At 32.7% G+C, this 19,107-nt stretch overlaps 4 protein-coding genes across 4 annotated transcripts in view; 2 read left to right on the forward strand and 2 right to left on the reverse strand.

Moving 5' to 3' along the window:
- The window catches only part of HELRODRAFT_177263 (hypothetical protein), a gene marked incomplete at both ends in the record, with an annotated part of 7,690 nt that extends 6,933 nt beyond the window's left edge, over positions 1 to 757 (reverse strand). The window contains 2 exons of the mRNA XM_009025487.1: positions 204 to 371; positions 718 to 757. Coding sequence (XP_009023735.1) covers positions 204 to 371; positions 718 to 757 — 208 coding nt within the window. The remainder of the gene's footprint in view (positions 1 to 203; positions 372 to 717) is intronic.
- A 7,444-nt stretch (positions 758 to 8,201) lies between these two features.
- HELRODRAFT_177265 (hypothetical protein) lies at positions 8,202 to 11,621 on the forward strand (the record flags this gene model as incomplete). The annotated part of the gene is made up of 8 exons (XM_009025488.1): positions 8,202 to 8,816; positions 9,011 to 9,075; positions 9,356 to 9,883; positions 10,298 to 10,445; positions 10,497 to 10,730; positions 10,867 to 10,989; positions 11,259 to 11,340; positions 11,497 to 11,621. The coding sequence occupies 8 exons, from the start codon at positions 8,202 to 8,204 to the stop codon at positions 11,619 to 11,621; spliced, it is 1,920 nt and encodes a 639-aa protein (XP_009023736.1).
- Positions 11,622 to 14,305: 2,684 nt separating this feature from the next.
- HELRODRAFT_124660 (hypothetical protein) lies at positions 14,306 to 14,936 on the reverse strand (the record flags this gene model as incomplete). Its single annotated transcript, XM_009025489.1, has 2 exons — positions 14,306 to 14,746; positions 14,826 to 14,936. Coding segments are annotated over 2 exons (552 nt in total), but the record flags the coding sequence as incomplete, so codon positions are not given.
- Positions 14,937 to 15,514: 578 nt separating this feature from the next.
- Positions 15,515 to 18,029, forward strand: HELRODRAFT_177267 (hypothetical protein; the record flags this gene model as incomplete). The annotated part of the gene is made up of 2 exons (XM_009025490.1): positions 15,515 to 16,022; positions 16,507 to 18,029. 2 exons carry the CDS (start codon positions 15,515 to 15,517, stop codon positions 18,027 to 18,029), a joined length of 2,031 nt encoding a protein of 676 aa, XP_009023738.1.
- Between the last annotated feature and the right edge of the window lie 1,078 nt (positions 18,030 to 19,107).

A 19,107-nucleotide genomic window follows, 5' to 3' on the forward strand; every position in this document is an offset into this window, starting at 1 on the left:
TTTAGAAAAAAAATGGAAACGTAGAGTTGCAAAGAAAAGGGACTGTTATTCATTCGATCAATCAATCAGTCAGCCAAACAGCAAAACAACCAATCAACTAGCCAACCAATCAAATAACCAACAACCAACCAACAAACCATCCAACCAACAAGCCAATCCACCAACCAACCAACCCAGAAAATGGAATGCTATTCCAGCTGTACCCCCCCAAAACATGAGAGAGCAGAGGAAGGATGGGTTCAAGTCAGGAAAGAGGAGCAGTGAACTGTAGTAGGTCGTCGAAAGTATCTGACCGGAAATGACCAGTACCAAACAGTCGGCCATGAGGATGACGTCAGTGATTCGGACGATTAGTAACATCCTCAGTCTCCCTGGTGATGGTAATGATGGTGGTTAGGGTGATGATGATGGTAATGATGGTGGTTAGGGTGATGATGATGGTAATGATGGTGGTTAGGGTGATGATGATGGTAATGATGGTGGTTAGGTTGATGATGATGGTGGTGATGTTGATGACGATGATTTGTATAATTATAAAAAATAATCATAAATCCGAATGAATACGAAAATATATGAAGTTTAAAGTTGTTGTTGTTGATGACGATGCGGTAGTAGTAGAAGTAGTAGAAGTAGAAGTAGTAGTAGCAGCAGCAGCAGCAGAAGTAGTAGTAGTAGCAGTAGTAGTAATGATAAATGAATAAAAATATTTGTATTTACATTCTTCGTCCATCTTGAGCTTCAAACACATGCACGACATCTCGGCTGTTTATTATTCTTCTTTTTCTTCCTATTAATGCCACTATTATTATTATTATTAATTTCTTTTGCCTATTTGTAAACAAATAACATAGATATGATAATATGAGGCATAGATAGATATTTTTTTTTTCATTTTTTAAACTCTTTATTTTTCCAAAGATAGAGCTTATTGAGACTTACAGAAAACGAAGGCATTATGCAAGCTTCGCATAGACACAGGCTTCTCTTTGTTTTCAAACCCGGACTCTGTAACACAGAAGTCGAACACTTTCTTAGTTCGGCTGTCTCAAAGACCGTGTGATGTAAAATGTGGTCAGGTCAAAAATTTTATTGCCAAATTGGACGATGTGTCAAAAAGAAACCTCCATTTATATTTTTAAAAACATTTGTATAACAGCTAAAGAAAAATGAAAATAATTGGAAATTAAAAAAACTATGAATATAAAAAAAAATTAATGTTTAATTTATTTAGCACCTAAAATAGGTCCACAGTCCTAATTCCAACACTGAGTATAATTAATTTTTTTTTACAGCTGAGTAAAAATGTTTTTTGTTTAGAACGTAATAGCTGTTCATCCATCCGTTCAATAGTTCCTACCCCTAAAAGAAAATTTATGTTTGCAAGTCATTATTATTATCATTATTATCGTTATTATTATTATTATTATTTATATTATTATTACCATTAAAATTCCAATCTTAATTATCACAAGAGTAGTTTTGCACGCGTGAGAAACTGAGTGCCGATGTGTTTATCATCATCACTATCAATATCATCGTCATCATTATCATCAACATCATTATCATTACTCCATTATCGCCTTATTTTCCTGATCCATTTGGGCTCGTCTTAATTTTTCTTGGAATTCCCCATGCTTTAGACGTTGACTGATGATGATTGTGATGATGGTGATGATGATGATGATGATGGCAATGATGATGATGATGGTGATGATGATGGTGATGATGGTGATTGGGATGATGATGGTGGTTATAGTGATCGCAGTAATGATGATAAATAAGATTGTGATGATGAAGGTACTTTTTACGAGAACGCATCACAGCCATCTTCACCAATAACATTAAAAAAACAACATAACAACAACAACCACAACAACAACATCAGCAGCAACAACAACTACTACTACTACAACCACCACAAACAGCAACAACATCATCATAAAAAAAACCACAACATCATTAGCAACAACATCATCAACAGTAACAACAACAACATCATCAACAACTACAACAACAACCACAACAACAACAACAACCACAACAACAACATTTACAACCACAACACCAAAAACCACAACAACAACATCAACAACCACAACCACAACAACATCATCAACAACAACAACAAATCGTACCTTAGTGGTAAACTCGCGGTATCGGCCAAACTCTTGCTGATGCTAGAGCCAGCGAGCTTCTGCCTGACGGCCATTGGGAGTCTCTTCTGAATTTTTGCCGCATAAACTCCACAGGCCAGCAAGTATCCAAGTCTGGAGTTATTATTATTATTATTGTTTATTGTATTATTACTATTGTCATTATTATTAATAATAGTATTATTATTATTTATTGTATTATTATTATTAGCGTTTAACACAATTTTCTTCTAAGTCTTTGTCAGAGGTGTCAGCATTTGAACAGAGTCACTTCAGCACCAGAGCCAGGCATCTTAACCATTACACCATTACAATAATATCGATAATAATGAAAATAATAATAATAATAACAATCATAATAACAGCATTAATAATTGTTATTATGATATTATTATTTATCATCATCATCATCACCCCTGGAAGGCTGGATGGCCGCTATCAAGTGCGCTGTCTATTGATGATTGTGCATATCTGGAGACAATTAATTAATTAATTAATTAATCTATGTATTTATTTAATTATTCATATATCTATCAATCTATCAGTTAGTCCATTTATTTGTTCAGACATCCAGTCTTTCATTCATTCTTCCAACATCCTTTTACCAATCCAGTCATTTCACAACTCATTCATTCGTTCATTCATTCATTCATTCATCCGTTCGTTCGTTCGTTCGTTCATTCATTCACTCATTCATTCATTCACTCACTCACTCACTCACTCACTCACTCACTCACTCACTCACTCACTCACTCACTCACTCACTCACTCACTCACTCATTCATTCATTCATTCATTCACCCACTCATTCATTAATTCATTCACCCACTCATTCATTCATTCATGCGCTCATTCATTCACCGTGCCTGCATATAATCAAGTTTAATATGTAGAGGCCAAGGCAAGAGAGCATTGGAATGATCATGTAAGTCTTCTTAAATGCACTGTAACCCACGGTGAATACTTTTTTGCAACCTTTCGTTATAATTTTTAATTATAATTAAAATATTAATAATAACTGCTGAATTATAATATTATTATTATAATAAATAATAATAATAATAATAATAACTGTTGTTAATAATTTTGTTATCATTGCAATCGTCATCATCGTCGTGGTCGTTATTTTAACCACAGACATCAAAGTGAAGTTATTATCGGCGTCATATTCATTATTAACCACCATAATCCTAAAAATCCAAAATAATCATCATCATTACTTCTCCCACCACCATCATCATCATTACCACCACCACCACTACCATCATCATTACCATCACTACCATCATCATCATTCCCATCATCATCATCCTCATCATCATCATAATTATCATCACTACCATCATCATCACCTTCGTCATCGCCATCATCATCATCATCCCCCATCATCCTCATCACTGACCCTCGGTGTAAATGGTTTTATCGGTGACCCTATTGTACCCCGGGTGGGCACTCTCAACATCGAAGGCGATGCAAGGGCGCATGGCCCGCCTGTTGCAACAGCTGAATGGAACGCTCTGAAATGCCATTGGTCGGCGCGAGAATTCGCAGACAAGTGAGTTTTATATTTTATGTTTTATTACTGTTTAACTGTATAAAAAAATATATTTCTATTTCGAAAGTAGCAGATATAAGAACAAAGCCAACCACGAACTCCGCTTAACAGATACGCTGAAAGTAAATACTCACTAAAATACTGGCAGAATACCGATCATAAACCGATTAAAAAACCGAAACCGACTGACCAGTTTAGTCGAACCGGAAAGTAAAAAACCGTCGGCCGCCCATTCGAGAATGAACCAGTCTTTGAAGTCTTCGTCGCCGCAACATTTGAAGAGCTGCTGCATGTGGTCGATGTTCTCTTTTATGCTTGGACGCTTGCCGTATGACGCCAGTGATACCTTGAAGCCTAACTGGTTGGAGTGAGTGAGTGAGTGGGTGGGTGAGTGAGTGAGTGAGTGAGTGAGTGGGTGGATGAATAAGTGAACGAACAAATTATTTTGATTAAAGGAATGATTCGTTGAAATACTTTAAAGGAATGGATGAATAATTATTAAGATAGCCAGTAAGATCACGAACCAAACAAAAAATTAACACAATCGTAACGGAAAATACGTTAAAAACAGTAATAATAATAGCATTATTATTATTATTATTATTAATATTATTATTATTATTATTATTATTATTATTATTATTATTATTATTATTATTAAAGACCACCTTAAGTCCAGTATCGATATTGGCAGTCTGAACCAGAACAATAATGAGCATAGAGAAGACAAAAACCATGGCCGACATCTTGAATAATATGAACGTCATCATGAAATGAACGCCGGACTTCCGGTTGGCCAATTGGGAGTTGACCCAGCATATCCAGATATCTGGTGATGATGACCAAATATCTGGTGATAATTGTGGTGATGATGACCAAATACCTGGTGATGATTGTGGTGATGATGACCAAATATCTGGTGATGATTGTGGTGATGATGGTAAAGATGACGATGATGATGGTGAATGAAGAGAATTGCGAAAAAATAAGTTGAAACCAAAAAAATGGACCAAAAATCCGGCCAAACCACCCCATAGAAGCATGCGTGTCAGTAACCACGGGTCAAAATCGGCCAGTAAGTTAAGTGGGTAGTAGAATTTTGTTAGCATTATGTAGCCTGTTTGTGTGTTTGTTGTGTGTGTGTATGTGTATATGTGTGATTATACAATATACGTGTGTGCGTATGTACATGTACAATATGTATATATGTATATGTACGTACAATATTTGGGTATGCTTGTATGTTTAGCATTTATTTATTTAGTATTCATATCTCGTCTTCAGTATTCTCACTATGAAGACTCACATTAACATAATTTATTCAAACTGGATACTATATTACAAATATTGAAATAATTTCCATGAATAAACCTGCGTAGATAAATACACCATAGGTTGTGATGATGCAGATGTTGGTCACTATGCTCAAAAAGATTAGTCTTTGTCGCCCTGATGATTTAAAAATTTTTTTTTAATTTTTAAAAAGTTAAAATAAATACTACTAAAATGTTACTATTGTTAGAATTACAACCACTAGAGTTAATACTTCTGCTGCTACAAAAACTTCCGTTACTTAAGCATTATACGAAATTTGCTCCTAACGCTACTACTACAACAACTACTACTACTACTTTTACTGCTACCAATACTGCTGCTGCTACTGCCACTGCTGCTGTTACTACATCTACTACTATTGCTTCTACTACAATATTAATGATATTACTATACTTAGTTATGTTACTAAGTTACTTTCTAAATGTAATCTAGTAGGATGTAGAAACAACTTACACGTTTCGCTAATGCGAATTTTTAAGCACATATAAACCATTATTTATTTATTTATTATTCATTCATTCATCTGTTTATTCAATTCTTCATCTTTTCCATTATTATGTTAAATTTTTATTATGCTAATAACGCGTTATAAATACATACTGAAATATAAAACAACACTTTACAAATCTTAATCAGATTTCCAAGCAATATTTACACATATATTTTTGATTAAATAAACAAATAAAGGATAAATTTCCTTTATTTTTGTATTTATTTTCCAAAAATAAGGTAGATGACGTTAAATTTTAAGCGCGTTAAACACACAAAACACACACACACAAACCTCACACATACTACACACAACACAACACACACACAAACAAACCTCACACACACACACACACGAGAGAGAGAGAGAGAGAGAGAAAGAGAGAGAGAGAGTGTTGCGGTTGCGTTTGATGATAACACCGAACCAGAAGAGCAGTGAGCGGGAGAAGAAAAGAATAGTATTCGTTTGGATAGGCTGGACACGTGTTTCGTCCCTACCGGGGACTCATCAGCAGCCCTATCAGAATAGTTATCGCAGTTTCTTATAAAGCCCGCACAAATCAACTCCTTATTTCGTGGTGTTTTATTTATTAGTCTTTTTAATCGCTAAGATTTTCAATCCGACAAGAGAGAGAGAGAGAGAGAGAGAGAGGGTTTCGGAAACTCGAGTCAGAAAACGTAGTTTAAAATTTTATGTTACATTTTATTATTATTATTTTAGAAGTATCTATTTTAGATGTCCCTTTCTAAATTACCCCCTCCAGTCCCCCTCTTTTTCAGGGCCTGTACACCTCCACACACACATTTAAGCTGGTAGTCTTTTACCAGATTCATGAGGTACACAATTTCATGAAAAAAAAATTTTAAATTTGGTAATGGAAATTTCGACGTTTTTTCTATATGGTATCTTGAGTCGAATGAATAGTTATTCAGAATTCGAATGCGCGCCTACATATGTAACAATATGTATTCTTTTCCTCCATCTAATCTCAATAGTGTTTTTCATAATCTATCTCTATGTCTTTCTTCAACTATCGCCTGGTCTGACAATATGTGTCTTAAACTTCTAAATTTGAATTAATTTGTTTTAATGATGTCGATCTAGGAATAAAGTCTGAAATTTCAAAATTTGCTCACCACACTAAATTATGTGTTGTTGTAGACAACGATGAAGATATTGAAATTCTAGGATGCAATTTGCAAAAAATATGCAAATAGGAGAGGATTGGCAGATGGTATCAACACTAACAAATGTGCAGTCATACACGTGGGAGCAAACAACAAGACAAAAGTTTTCAAACTTGGAGACACACCACTAAAAATGTAGAGGATGAAAAGCATCTAAGGGTGATAATTTATCGGAATGGTAAGGTAGCGCGGCAAAGCATCGAGGCAGCTAAAAGTGAAAACAGGATTCTGGGTATGATGAAAAGAACTGTAAACAGCAGAGATATGATCGTCATATTAAACCAATATAATGCATTGGTTCGACTTAAGTTGGAGTATTGTGTTGAGCTTTGGAATCCATATTTAAAAAAGGACAAATATATGCTTGAGAATATTCAAAGAGAGCAACGAGAATGATGAAGGAGTGTCGCGGTATGCCATATGAAGACAGATTAAAAGTTTGTAGGTTGACAATATTAGAAAAAAGTAGAACAAGTGAAGATTTGATTCAGGCATACAAAATCATCACTATGAAGGAGAATTTGGAATCAGCGAAAGTTTTTGAGCTTAAGATGAACAGTAAAACAAGGGGGCTTAGTTATAAGATCTTTAATTAAAAAAGCTCGAGATCCATAAAGCAAAAATTTTTTAGCTGCAGAGTTGTCAACGAGTGGAACAAATTTGGAGATGAAATATATGCGCAGAAACAACTAATAACTTTAAAGCTAACTTGGCAAAAGTAGGATATTAAAAAAAGTCTCAGAGACTTCTTGGATCACTATAAAAAATTTTTGTTATATTATGTTATTTTTATTATATATATATATATATATATATAGGAAAAAGATAAAAAAATTAAGAAAATTGTATAAAAGAATAAAAGGTACATTCATGGTGGTTATGTTGTACAGCCATTAAGCCTAAGTTGCTTATTAGTATAGCCTGTGATTTACTGAGAGCGCCAAACTTAAAATTACCTATAAAGCTTTTAAACGTTGTATAGCACCTTTGTATTGTTTGTATTGGCGCATTTTCATTGTCTCAAGAGGTTTGTTTTTTGTTTTAATTAATTTTTTAATTAAAATATTCATTAAATGTTGTTTAATTCTTCTGATATTTAATCTGGTTTTTTATCGGGAAGTTTATGTCACATGTAACTTGCATGGTGAAAAATCTATTTCATTTTTGTGTGCTCATCATTCTGAAAATTTGAGTATTATTAAAATTTGGCTATTAAATTGATTGAATGTTCTGTTAATCGTGGCGATCGTTGAAGATTTCTATTTATTTTCCCACAGATAATCTAAAAAAATCTGGTAAAACTTAAAAGTAAAACTAAACTTGAAAGAAGCTACTATGAAAGATCAAAAAAGTGCGAAATTAGTTAAATCCTAAGAATTTCTTCAAAAATTGAAATAAAATAAATTTATTTTCTATGTAGTTTCCTAAAGACAAAACCACATTTCTATTTTTAATTTATATAGTTTTATACTAGAGCAGCAATGCATAGTTCATACAGTGTTGAAGACTTCATGATGTCTTCATCAGTAGAATCCCCACACAGAACCGCCATTTTTATCTCAGGCAAATCATCAAACCCTAACCACACAAATCTCCTAACTCAACATGCCCGTCACATGATTACTCCAGTGGACGCCTATGAAAGAAGTGAATTTGAAAGTCTGATCAAGTTCAAAAAATTTGATGATGGTAATACAGATAATAATAATAATAACATCAATGACTCCAATACTAACAGATCCTGTGAGGAAATTAATAATAATAATTATGACACAAATAATTATAACTATAATAATTTTGATTCCAATAAAAAAACTCCGAGCTTCAAAATGACTTCATTAAGAGATTCCTTGCCAAAGCTGAACGTGAAAACTCCGGAGAGCATACATGACGAAAAGATGAGTGCTTTTTCAGTTTACAAAAAAGAAATAATTAATAAATTTTTCAATTATAATTGTTTCCATCATAACAGTCATAACAACAATAATAATAATAACAACAGTAACAATAATAACCATAATAATTGCAATAGTAGTAGTGATAACAATTTATCTTACATCGAGAGAGGAGCTTCTCTGGAATCATTATCCAATAAAGTATGCATATTTTTAAATTTAAATATGCTTGCATAATAAAATGTATTAAGATCTGAATGCACTAAATTATGCCTTCATAATTTGCGTTTGTGTATTGCATGTGCACGCACATGTGTGCATGATATAATTTTCATATATATATAAATATATTATATATATTTATATATTATAATTATTTTTTTTCTCAACAACAGTTAAATCTGTCTAATGAAGATGATGCAAATCTCTGTTCACTGAACAGCAGCTCTATGACAACAAGGTTTCTTGAATGTTATTCGTAAATGTGACATTATTATGACGTAATTGTTTGTAATATTATTGTAATTATTATATGTTCATAAATGTTTCTAATTATAAACATAATACGACAATGTTGACATTGCTTTGTGAACCTGTGTCTTGGTGGTCTTTCTGTTGCAGCATTTCTTCATTTTCTTATTTTATATAATAATTTTATTTTGATAGTAAATTAATATTATGATATTGTTGTTATGATAAATTTATATTATATTTCCATGTTGTTGTTGAATTATTTGTAGATCTAGTCTAGAGTCGTTGCCAAGAATCTACGATCCGGCCATACATAGACATCCTTTGCTTCATGAAAAATTCCAACAACAACAACTGCAGCTGCAACATGAGCAAGACCAACAACAACAGAATGGCAATTCACAACAGTCGCGACAGAATGATGTTTCTCAACAGCAGTTGCAACAACAACAACATAATCCACAACAAAAAATTCCCACTCCACCAAACCAAAACCCCAATCCACCACCTTCCCAACAACAACTCAAGACCAGAAACAAAATCACTAATTTAACCAACAATCAACTTCCTATCATTCGAAAGCGAAACGAATGCTACCAAAACCTCAAAAGTCACCGAAATCACTGCCCAATGAACAGTAGAACGATGGTGAAGTTGGTTTTCCCGAGTCCATCAAAAAATTTCAACGAGGAGATGTTTACTTTCACCGCATTCACTAGCAATAAGGTTAAGGAAGTGATTAGGAATCATTATTCCTCCATGTCGTCATTGCACCAGTCATCTTTATCGCTAAAAAAGTTGCCCACCCCTTTATCATTCAACGATTGTAAAACAAATTTGCCAAACAAAGAAAATGAAATTTCACAAAATTCATCGTCATTATTGTTGCCTACCAATCAGACGTTATCGTCATCGCCATTGCCAATCTTTCAGACGTCATCATCATCGTTGTCCTCTTCTTCATCATTAGCGTTGATGACATCATCATCATCTTCGTTATTGACGTCATCGTCGTTATTATCTTCATCATTGACATCGTCATCAATAACAACATCATCATCACTAGTGACATCATCATCGACACTGCCATCAGCATCAGCAGCTTCTCAAACATCATCTCTACCAAAATCACCACTACCAACATCATCATCATCACTTCTTTTCAAGCAACCATCGTTATCATCATCGCAGCATCATCCTTATTTCCTCAGAAACCACAAACGTACGATAAAATCTCTAGAGAACGAAGGTAAACTCAATAGCAATAACAACCTCAACGACATTGTCAGCCGACTGTCGATCGAACCCTGCGAGCAGAAGAGAATATGTCTTTCAAACTTCACCAACAAATCTGATCCAGTTAGTGATCTAAAATTAGAAAATCTTTCCATCTTGGAAAAACCCGACCAGGCTATGAAAAGAGATAGAAAAAGTAGACAGTTTAATTTATTCAGGACGCACAGAAGATCCAGTTCGTATAATGTGACCGCTAGAATGTGCAACAGTGAAGTTGGCAATAAATTGTTCGCTAGAAAACATAGTGATGCTAATACTAATACTAGTATTGCTGCTGCTACAGTAGCTACTTCTTTTACTACCAATAGTAAAGATGATAATAACAATAACATCTTTGGCGGCAAGAATGTTAGTACAAATGTTAGTCTATCTATTTTTTTAAGTTTTTTTTTTAAATTTATAAATAGCTACAAAAAATTGTTTGTGCACGAATATATAAATATATTATATGTTATGAATAATTATTTATTTTTATTATGCTCAGATTTTCAAACCATGTCAACAAACGGTGACTCGAAGCATCATCACCAGATCCAAAACGAGACAAATTGACGAACACGGCATTCCATCACCGATATTAGCTAATTTAGAAGATGGTCTTTCCATAGTTAGCTGTCTATGCTTTTTATCTATGCTGCTTGTTGCTTAATGTTTTTGTTGTTTATTTTTATTTGATTTCTGTGTTGGTTTGCTGGCCGCATTTTTGTTGTTTTGGACATAGTTGCATGTGGTTTTGTTGTCTAGTTGTATCTGTTTTTGCTGTCTATGTTTTTGCTGTGGCTTTAATGTCTATGGTTTCCAAAGGCTATTTTACCCCCAACTAACAATAATAATATTTTATGAAATGGTAATAATAATATCATAATAAACTCCCAGACAGATTTAGACAAGCTGACCATCGAGAACACCATAATCAATGGAGGCAGAAGGAATATCAACCCAACGACTGGGAATACACGTTAGCGAAGACGTTGTATGTGATTTAGGTGTGAGTGAATTTGCTAGGCACCTCTTCCACTATCACGTCCACGTAATTCTGGATAATAATTATAATAATTATGATTATAATAATAATTATTACAAAATAATAATTATGAATTTATAAATATTTCAGCAATTGCGACATCTAGGTATCATAAAATAAAGTGGAAGGAGGAGGTCGTGACATTCACGTCCCCAACTAATCCTAACTCCAAGAAGAATTTACCAAAGATCACGAAAATCCAACCTTCTAAATAAAAAAAACTAATAATATTGATGATGATAATTATGATCTTAAAAAAATTTTATTTTAATTAATAATTATGTTAGATTCATTTCTTTGTACTTTCTCGCGTTTACTTTACAGCAGTAGAATCATATTATGTGGCCTTATTTATTTATATATGGCTGAAGAGAATTTAATGCTATTTATTTATAAATGAGTGTTTGTGTGTGTTTAATTATTTTCAAAGATTTAATCATTAAACTTTCATTTTAGTGAAACATTATTGATGAACCATCATTATCTAAGCTTAATTTTGATGCTATTTTTCATACACACACACACACGCACACATAAAAAACATACATATGTGCATATTTGGTTTTAGCTAATTCTTTCCTTTTATTAGCAATATACAATTTTTTCCAAGACATACCATGTAGAAGTCGTTTATATAGAAGCTATCAAAAAATCTATAGGATGTTCATCGTCTAGAAGATAGTAAAATGTTCAAAAAGGCTTTTTCTGCTGTTGCAGTAAAGAATTTAAAAATAGGATTGTAGTGCATAAGCTTGCTGAGTTATTTAAATGATTTCATTTTAAAATCGGTTGCAATTTGTCATAATAGTAATCACAGTTAAATAGTTTCCGATTCGTGCATACATACAGACAAAAAACATATTAAGTTCGAAACGTATACTCAACATCATACAGACACATAATTTTCTTTAAAAAAAAAGTGCATAAAAATACTAATTTACACGCAGACAAACATGTGGTTAATAATTCAACGATTATTATCGTGAGAAAGCTTGAATGAATTTTGCATAAATTAACATTAAGTGATCATTTTATCATTGTTGTTCCCTCTTAAAGTAGGAAAATATAGGATACATGCGCATATGTATAAAGAAGGCGTTAGATGAGACGATAAATAGTTTGTCTACATTGTACGTCTGTCTACGTGTGTTTGTCTGTCTACATGTGAGTATGTGTATGTAAATGTGTGTGTAGTATTGAAATGTATCAATTATTGCTATATTTCTGGAATAAATATTTGCAATCATTATACTTTTACTTTAAAAAAGTAACGAGAATTACTGATTGCAAATACTTCGAGTAGAAATACTAAAAAATAAGCAAGTATTTTCAATTATAATTAAAATCACATAAAAATATAACAAGACAAGGCCGTTAGCAACACTCAAAAGTGTATCGCTGATGCCAGATTTAAGACGTGTTGCAGACACGAATTAAACATTTTAAAAAATAAAAAATATAAAGAAAATAAAATAACCCTTGTCTACAAGGCAAATAAAGAAATCTTTCCCTTATACATTTCTTCAAATATTGGATTACAGATGAAAATCCAAGCATGTTCCGTAGTTAGATATCTTCCTATTTAATTTTTCGATTTTTCTAACGCGGCAAACTTTTTGCTGAGGACCACATTGAGAACTATTTTACCTCTGAAGGGCCGCATATGTACTTAAATATCAAATTTTTTCGACTCGGGGAAGAATTTTTTTAAGAGATTTTATGCTCCTTTTTTTGGTCATAATGTCGATCCTTTTTTTGAAGAACAAGGACTCGTGGGTCGCATATAATAGCTTCCCATGTTTGCCCACCCCTTCTCTAACGGCTTAGAAAAGCAGTGATCGTGCTCTTATGCTCTCTAGATATGTTTGACAATATTCACTATTTCATAAAAAACATGAAAAGAATCAAACAATAACGTGTTATATACATATATATATACATATATATATACAGATATATACATATCAACGCTCAACCGAGAAGCGCGAATTAATTTATTTAATTAACTACATATTATTAATAATATGTAGTTAATTAAATATATTATTAATAATATGTAATTAAATAAATTAATTCGCGCTTCTCGGCTGAGCGTTGATATTTACCTTAACAACCATAATATATATATATATATATATATATATATATATATATATATATATTATATATAATGACCATATTCACATTAAACAAGAATTGTAGAGACACAGGATATATATACTTTCGCATCTGGCCCATCTGGCCACACACACAACGTATCAATTCCAACACAAAAGATGGTATAGGAATACCGAAAAAAGTTTTTTTTGTTCTATCATGTTGAAAATATATAAAAATTAAACAGGAAACTAACTAACGCAAAACATGCTGTGATTTTCATCAATATATATATATATATATATATATATATATATATATATATATTGATATATATATATGTCCAATATATATATTTATAATATATATATATTGATAAAAATACATTGTAATATCATTTAGTATGAAAAGCTATAAACCTGTGTGTGTGTGTGTATGTGTGTGTGGTGAGTGAGTGAGTGTGCGCGCACTCGTTTGACACTTTAACATATATGAAAAAAACATTTAACATTTCAGTTGAAGTGGCAGCACAAAGATGAAAATAGAAATGTGATAACTGTAAGATAATTAAAATTGAACATAACTGATGCAGGAATGCGTACATCATTAATAAACGAAAATGTTCAAATGTAATAGGTGGTAAATAATTGATGTAACGAATGTGATGTGACTGGTGTAATTGGGCTTAAGCGCCCAATTACACCAGTCACATCACCAGAATTGGTAAGGAATTTCTTCTGGAGTAGCTATCCTTAAATCCTAAATCCTCAATACTTGTACTCAACTGTTTAAAACCTCTCTCTAACTCATCTAGTTCGATAACCCTCTGTCTATACCGAAAAGAGACAAGTTTCCTATAAAAAATCACTGAAAAAACTATAAAAATAATAATAACAGGAAATATAATTGCTGTAACGACGATAGCAGACGGTAAATCAATCATTCTAAATCGAAGCCAGGCCAGAAGAATCATCTGGCAAAGAAATAAGAATATTCCAATTCCTGTAGAAAAAATCCAGGCTAGTTCGATGAAAACATGAAGACCAACGTGTGGGGAGTCTTTTAATGCTGATGGGTGCTTCTTTACACCATCTACGGCTTCTAGGTGGGGTAAGATGCATGTACTAACCAATAATGCAATTAAGTACACTGCTACCACGAGAGCTGTGCAGGCAGCAAATGCTACAACAACACCTTGAGAGGGCAGGTTTTCTTTCTCTAAAGAGAGCTCAACCATTGACACCTGAATATTAAATATTTAGATAAAAAATAAAAATTTAATAAAAAATATAAAGTATATCTGTATTTTTTGTGTATATCACCATGACAAATCCTGATAAGAGTGCAGAAGTTTTGCTAGAGGCTTGCAGTTTGGCTCTGGCAAGGTAGAATCTCTTCCAAGCTGTGTACTCTTGGTTTGTTTGAACCAGAGATTTCGACATACTTATTAATTATTGCAGTTATTTTTTAAATTAATTTAATTTATTTTAATTATAACCATAATTAAATAAATTAAAAAACAACAGAAAATCAAAAAAGAAATTAATAAATTTGACAAATCAATTCAAATTTATCAACAGAATTTGATGAATAAAAATTTCAACTAATAAGAAATTAAATAAAATGTTGATAAAGTGTTCAAAAATTAACTTTTAACGCCATTGCTTAGGGATTTCCATTAAGGAAACAAGCTTATGATTTTGATATTATTCAAATCTACTTTTAAGTAAAATTTAAAAGTGAAACTGAAATCTTTAATCAAGGTACTTCCAATATGGAAAACTTAGAAAAAATTCTAACCGAAGAAACCGTATTTTGGATTGAAAATTACAATTTGTTTGAAAAAAAATAATTGTATAAAATCAAATTTCACAATTAAAACAACGAAAAAAATATCAAAAATAATAATTTTTTGCCCCATCCACTTTTCCAATAGTGGTAAATTTAAATTTCCTAATCATTCCACGTGTGTGTGTTCTTATTTCCTGGTTAGGCTGACGGTAAACCGCTGATGTCTGACTTGAATTGGTTGTACGATTTTTTGCGCTGCACCCAGCCGTATGAGATACAGAATCTCCGGAAATGTGTCCGGATTCTGAACTCCCGATTGACTGTTGATTTTTCGTCTGATTTGAAAGTTACTGTAGCCGATTCTTCGATATGCGTGGAGGCCATTTTTTTGAAATTGGCTATCGAAAAAGCATTTCTGAACAAGCAAAATGCGAACATTAGATTCTCGAATTTGAATAATTACAGAATTTATTTAAATGAATATTTCGTCGTATATTTGAAGAAGCCATTTACTAACAAATTTAAGAGTGGTATGACGATTGTCGTCTGCGATTTCGGCATTTACGATGATTTTGGGGCCTACGGCAGACAACCTCTTCCTAACAGAATTGTTATTCTTGAGAAGTACAAAATTTTGCGTGAAACGATGATGAAGAGGGTAAGGGGTAATCCCCAGTTGCTCCACGACTCCCAAGATGACTGCAACAGTTTGGAAAACATGTATAAAGGTAGGAATTGTTCCTTCTGTGATTCTATTTTCATGTATAAGTTTATTTTTTTATTTTTTTTTGTCCCTGATTTTTAAATTTGTGTAAATGTATTCAGTATTGGATCTCAAAAAATTAGCAAACAGTTTATTCAATTTTATGGTTGTGTATGTGTCTTTGTGTTTGTGCGTGTTTGCGGTGTGTGTGTCTTTGTGTTTTTAGTGTGTAGGTATGTATGTGTGTATGTATGTATGTGTGTATGTATGTATGTATGTATGTATGTATGTATGTATGTATGTATGTATGTATGTATGTTTGTATGTATGTATGAATGTATGTATGTATGTATGTATGCATGTATGTATGTATGCATGTATGTATGTATAGACTATAGACTGACTGATTAAATTTAAATTACTTCAAAAGGATGTTTTAATCATTGATACATTACATTTTAAACTTTTAAATACACCTATAAAAACAAATAAAAAACATCCTCTGAAAGAATATTATGGGATTTTTTTTTTAGATCTAAAGAAAAACTCTGAATATACAAAACTCAAACTGAAAACCACCACCAACAATAACCTAAAAATTATTTTAAAGTATAGAACGCCACAAACATTTCAAAGCAAGTTGAAGTCAAAAAAATATTCTTCACCATGCAACAAACAGTCATCTCAACATTCTCGGGTTCAACTGCACTCTAGTCAAGTTGGCAGCTGTGAATTACTGCCTAGGGTTCTCTTATCTCCATTGACACTGAGTCCAAATACGAAAAGTGTGATAATTAAAAAACCAAAGATCAAAAATATAGTGAGGAAGAAGTTATTGTTTTCGCATAATACTATTGATGACGAAACCATGAAGAAGAAGAAGAAGAACAATAATAATAATAACAAGAAAAATAAGAAAAATAATAACAAGAAAAATAGGAATAATAAAAATGTTGATAAAGTAATCACTAAGGAATCAGGTGCTGACGTGAATCTCTCTGAAGGTAAACAGAGAAAAAATGATGGAAAGCTAAACAGAAATAATAATTATAATAATAATAACGACAACAACAAGAATAATAATAATAATAAACTTTTTGAAGATAGTAATGGTTGTAGTTGTTATAACATCAACAACAACAGCAGCAACAATAATAACAATAATAATAATTGCAATGATAATAATAATAATAATGTTAATGATTTCAACATTTTTCTTAATGGGCACATAGATGAATTAACATTTACTAATAATGGTAGTTATAATATAAATAATAATATATATAATAATAACGGAATTGATAACTACAATAATTTTTTATTTAATAATAATCATAATTTTGGTAATTATGATTATAATATAATTAACAATTATATTAATCCTGGTGAGGAGTTGAATGGCAATTCATCAGCAAATGCTTTTGACATTGTCAGCTTTATACTGCAAGATTATGATGATGGCTCTTCTATTAGTATCTTTGACAACAACGACAACAACAACAACGACAACAATGTCATTAATAACAGCAGTTTAAGCGTGACCTTGAAGGATAATGATGTTGTTGCTGAAGGTGTGAACATTGACAACAACAACAACAACAGCTTGAACAAGGATGACGTCATCACCACCACAAATGACAACAACGAAATCAACGGCCTAGCAAAACAACTGGACAACAACATCAACAAAGATGATGACGTCATCGAAGACATCACCATCAACAATGACATCCACGAATGCAACATCAACAACAGCATCGGCAACAGTTCTAGCATCAACAACAGCAACCTTAACATCGGCAACGTCAACAACAACATCAACAGCAACTCTAACATCAACAACAACATCCACAATAACATCAACATCAATCCCAACGCACACAACAACTACCAACAACAACAACTCATGGAAAGAGTGAATGCGATGACAGGAAGATTCATGAGGGGTGTTCAGCATGAAAATATGTTGGAGTTGCCCCTCCATTTTTTTGAATACACCTTCAATTATATCCTAAATCGCTTTGGTAATTAATTATGGTTAATTAATCATAATTAGTAATTACAGACGATGAAAATGATGATGATGAAGATGATGATGATGATAATGATTACGGTGGTGATGGTTATGATGGCGATGATTTTACAATTCTAATCTAGAAGAAGAAATTATTTTAACACTTTGTAAGAAGTTTTGAGTTTTAATTGAGAAGATATTCTAACATTTGTTGGAGAGTTGGCAAGAAGTATTTCCTATTATAACAAAGGTATTACTTGACAGTCATTCATAGCAAATGTGTGTGTGCGTGCGTGTGTGTATAGCTGTGTGTATTTGTTTGTTTGCTTGTTTGTGTGTGCCTTTGATAGCGTGTGTCTGTGGTGTGTATGTCTGTGTTTTGACTGACAAATTTATTCAAACAACAAGTATTATTCACACTGCTTATCATACTACATACATTTATATTAGAAGAATTTTACTCAATTTTTACACACACACACACACACACACACACACACACACACACACACACACACACACATATATATAGATAGCATTATAAGAAATATAAACAAACAAACAAACACACGTTTAGACGGCATTTTCCCCGAGATCGGGGGTTGCCGCTTGGCTACCTATGATGAAACCGAAATACCCCTCGACTCCATCCACATCTGTCACTCGCCTCAGTATCACGCAACCCCGCTTTCACCCTGTCCTTCTCCACCTGCTCTCTCCATCCCAATCGCGGACGACCCCTTCCTACCACTCCTTCAACCTCGAACTCCAACGCTCGCCTAATCCCGACCCTTTCATCCCTTCTCAACACATGTCCATACCACCGCAATCTCGATCTCCTTATCAATGTCACAATGTCCTCATTCAGTCCCATCATTGACATCAGCTCTGTACTACTCCTCCTATCCTTCACATTATAAGAAATATATATATATATATATTTCTTATAATGCTATTTTTAGCAAATAACTCTTAACTCTTATTGTTTAGGTGTTGAAATTATATGTGTGTAATGATAATCAATCTTCTCGTTTGTGTTTGTTTATGTGTGTGTGTGTGTGTTGTGCGCGCGTGTGTACATGTGTGTATACGTGTG

This window comes from Helobdella robusta (assembly GCF_000326865.2).
Source record: "Helobdella robusta unplaced genomic scaffold HELROscaffold_42, whole genome shotgun sequence".
Taxonomy (NCBI): domain Eukaryota; kingdom Metazoa; phylum Annelida; class Clitellata; order Rhynchobdellida; family Glossiphoniidae; genus Helobdella; species Helobdella robusta.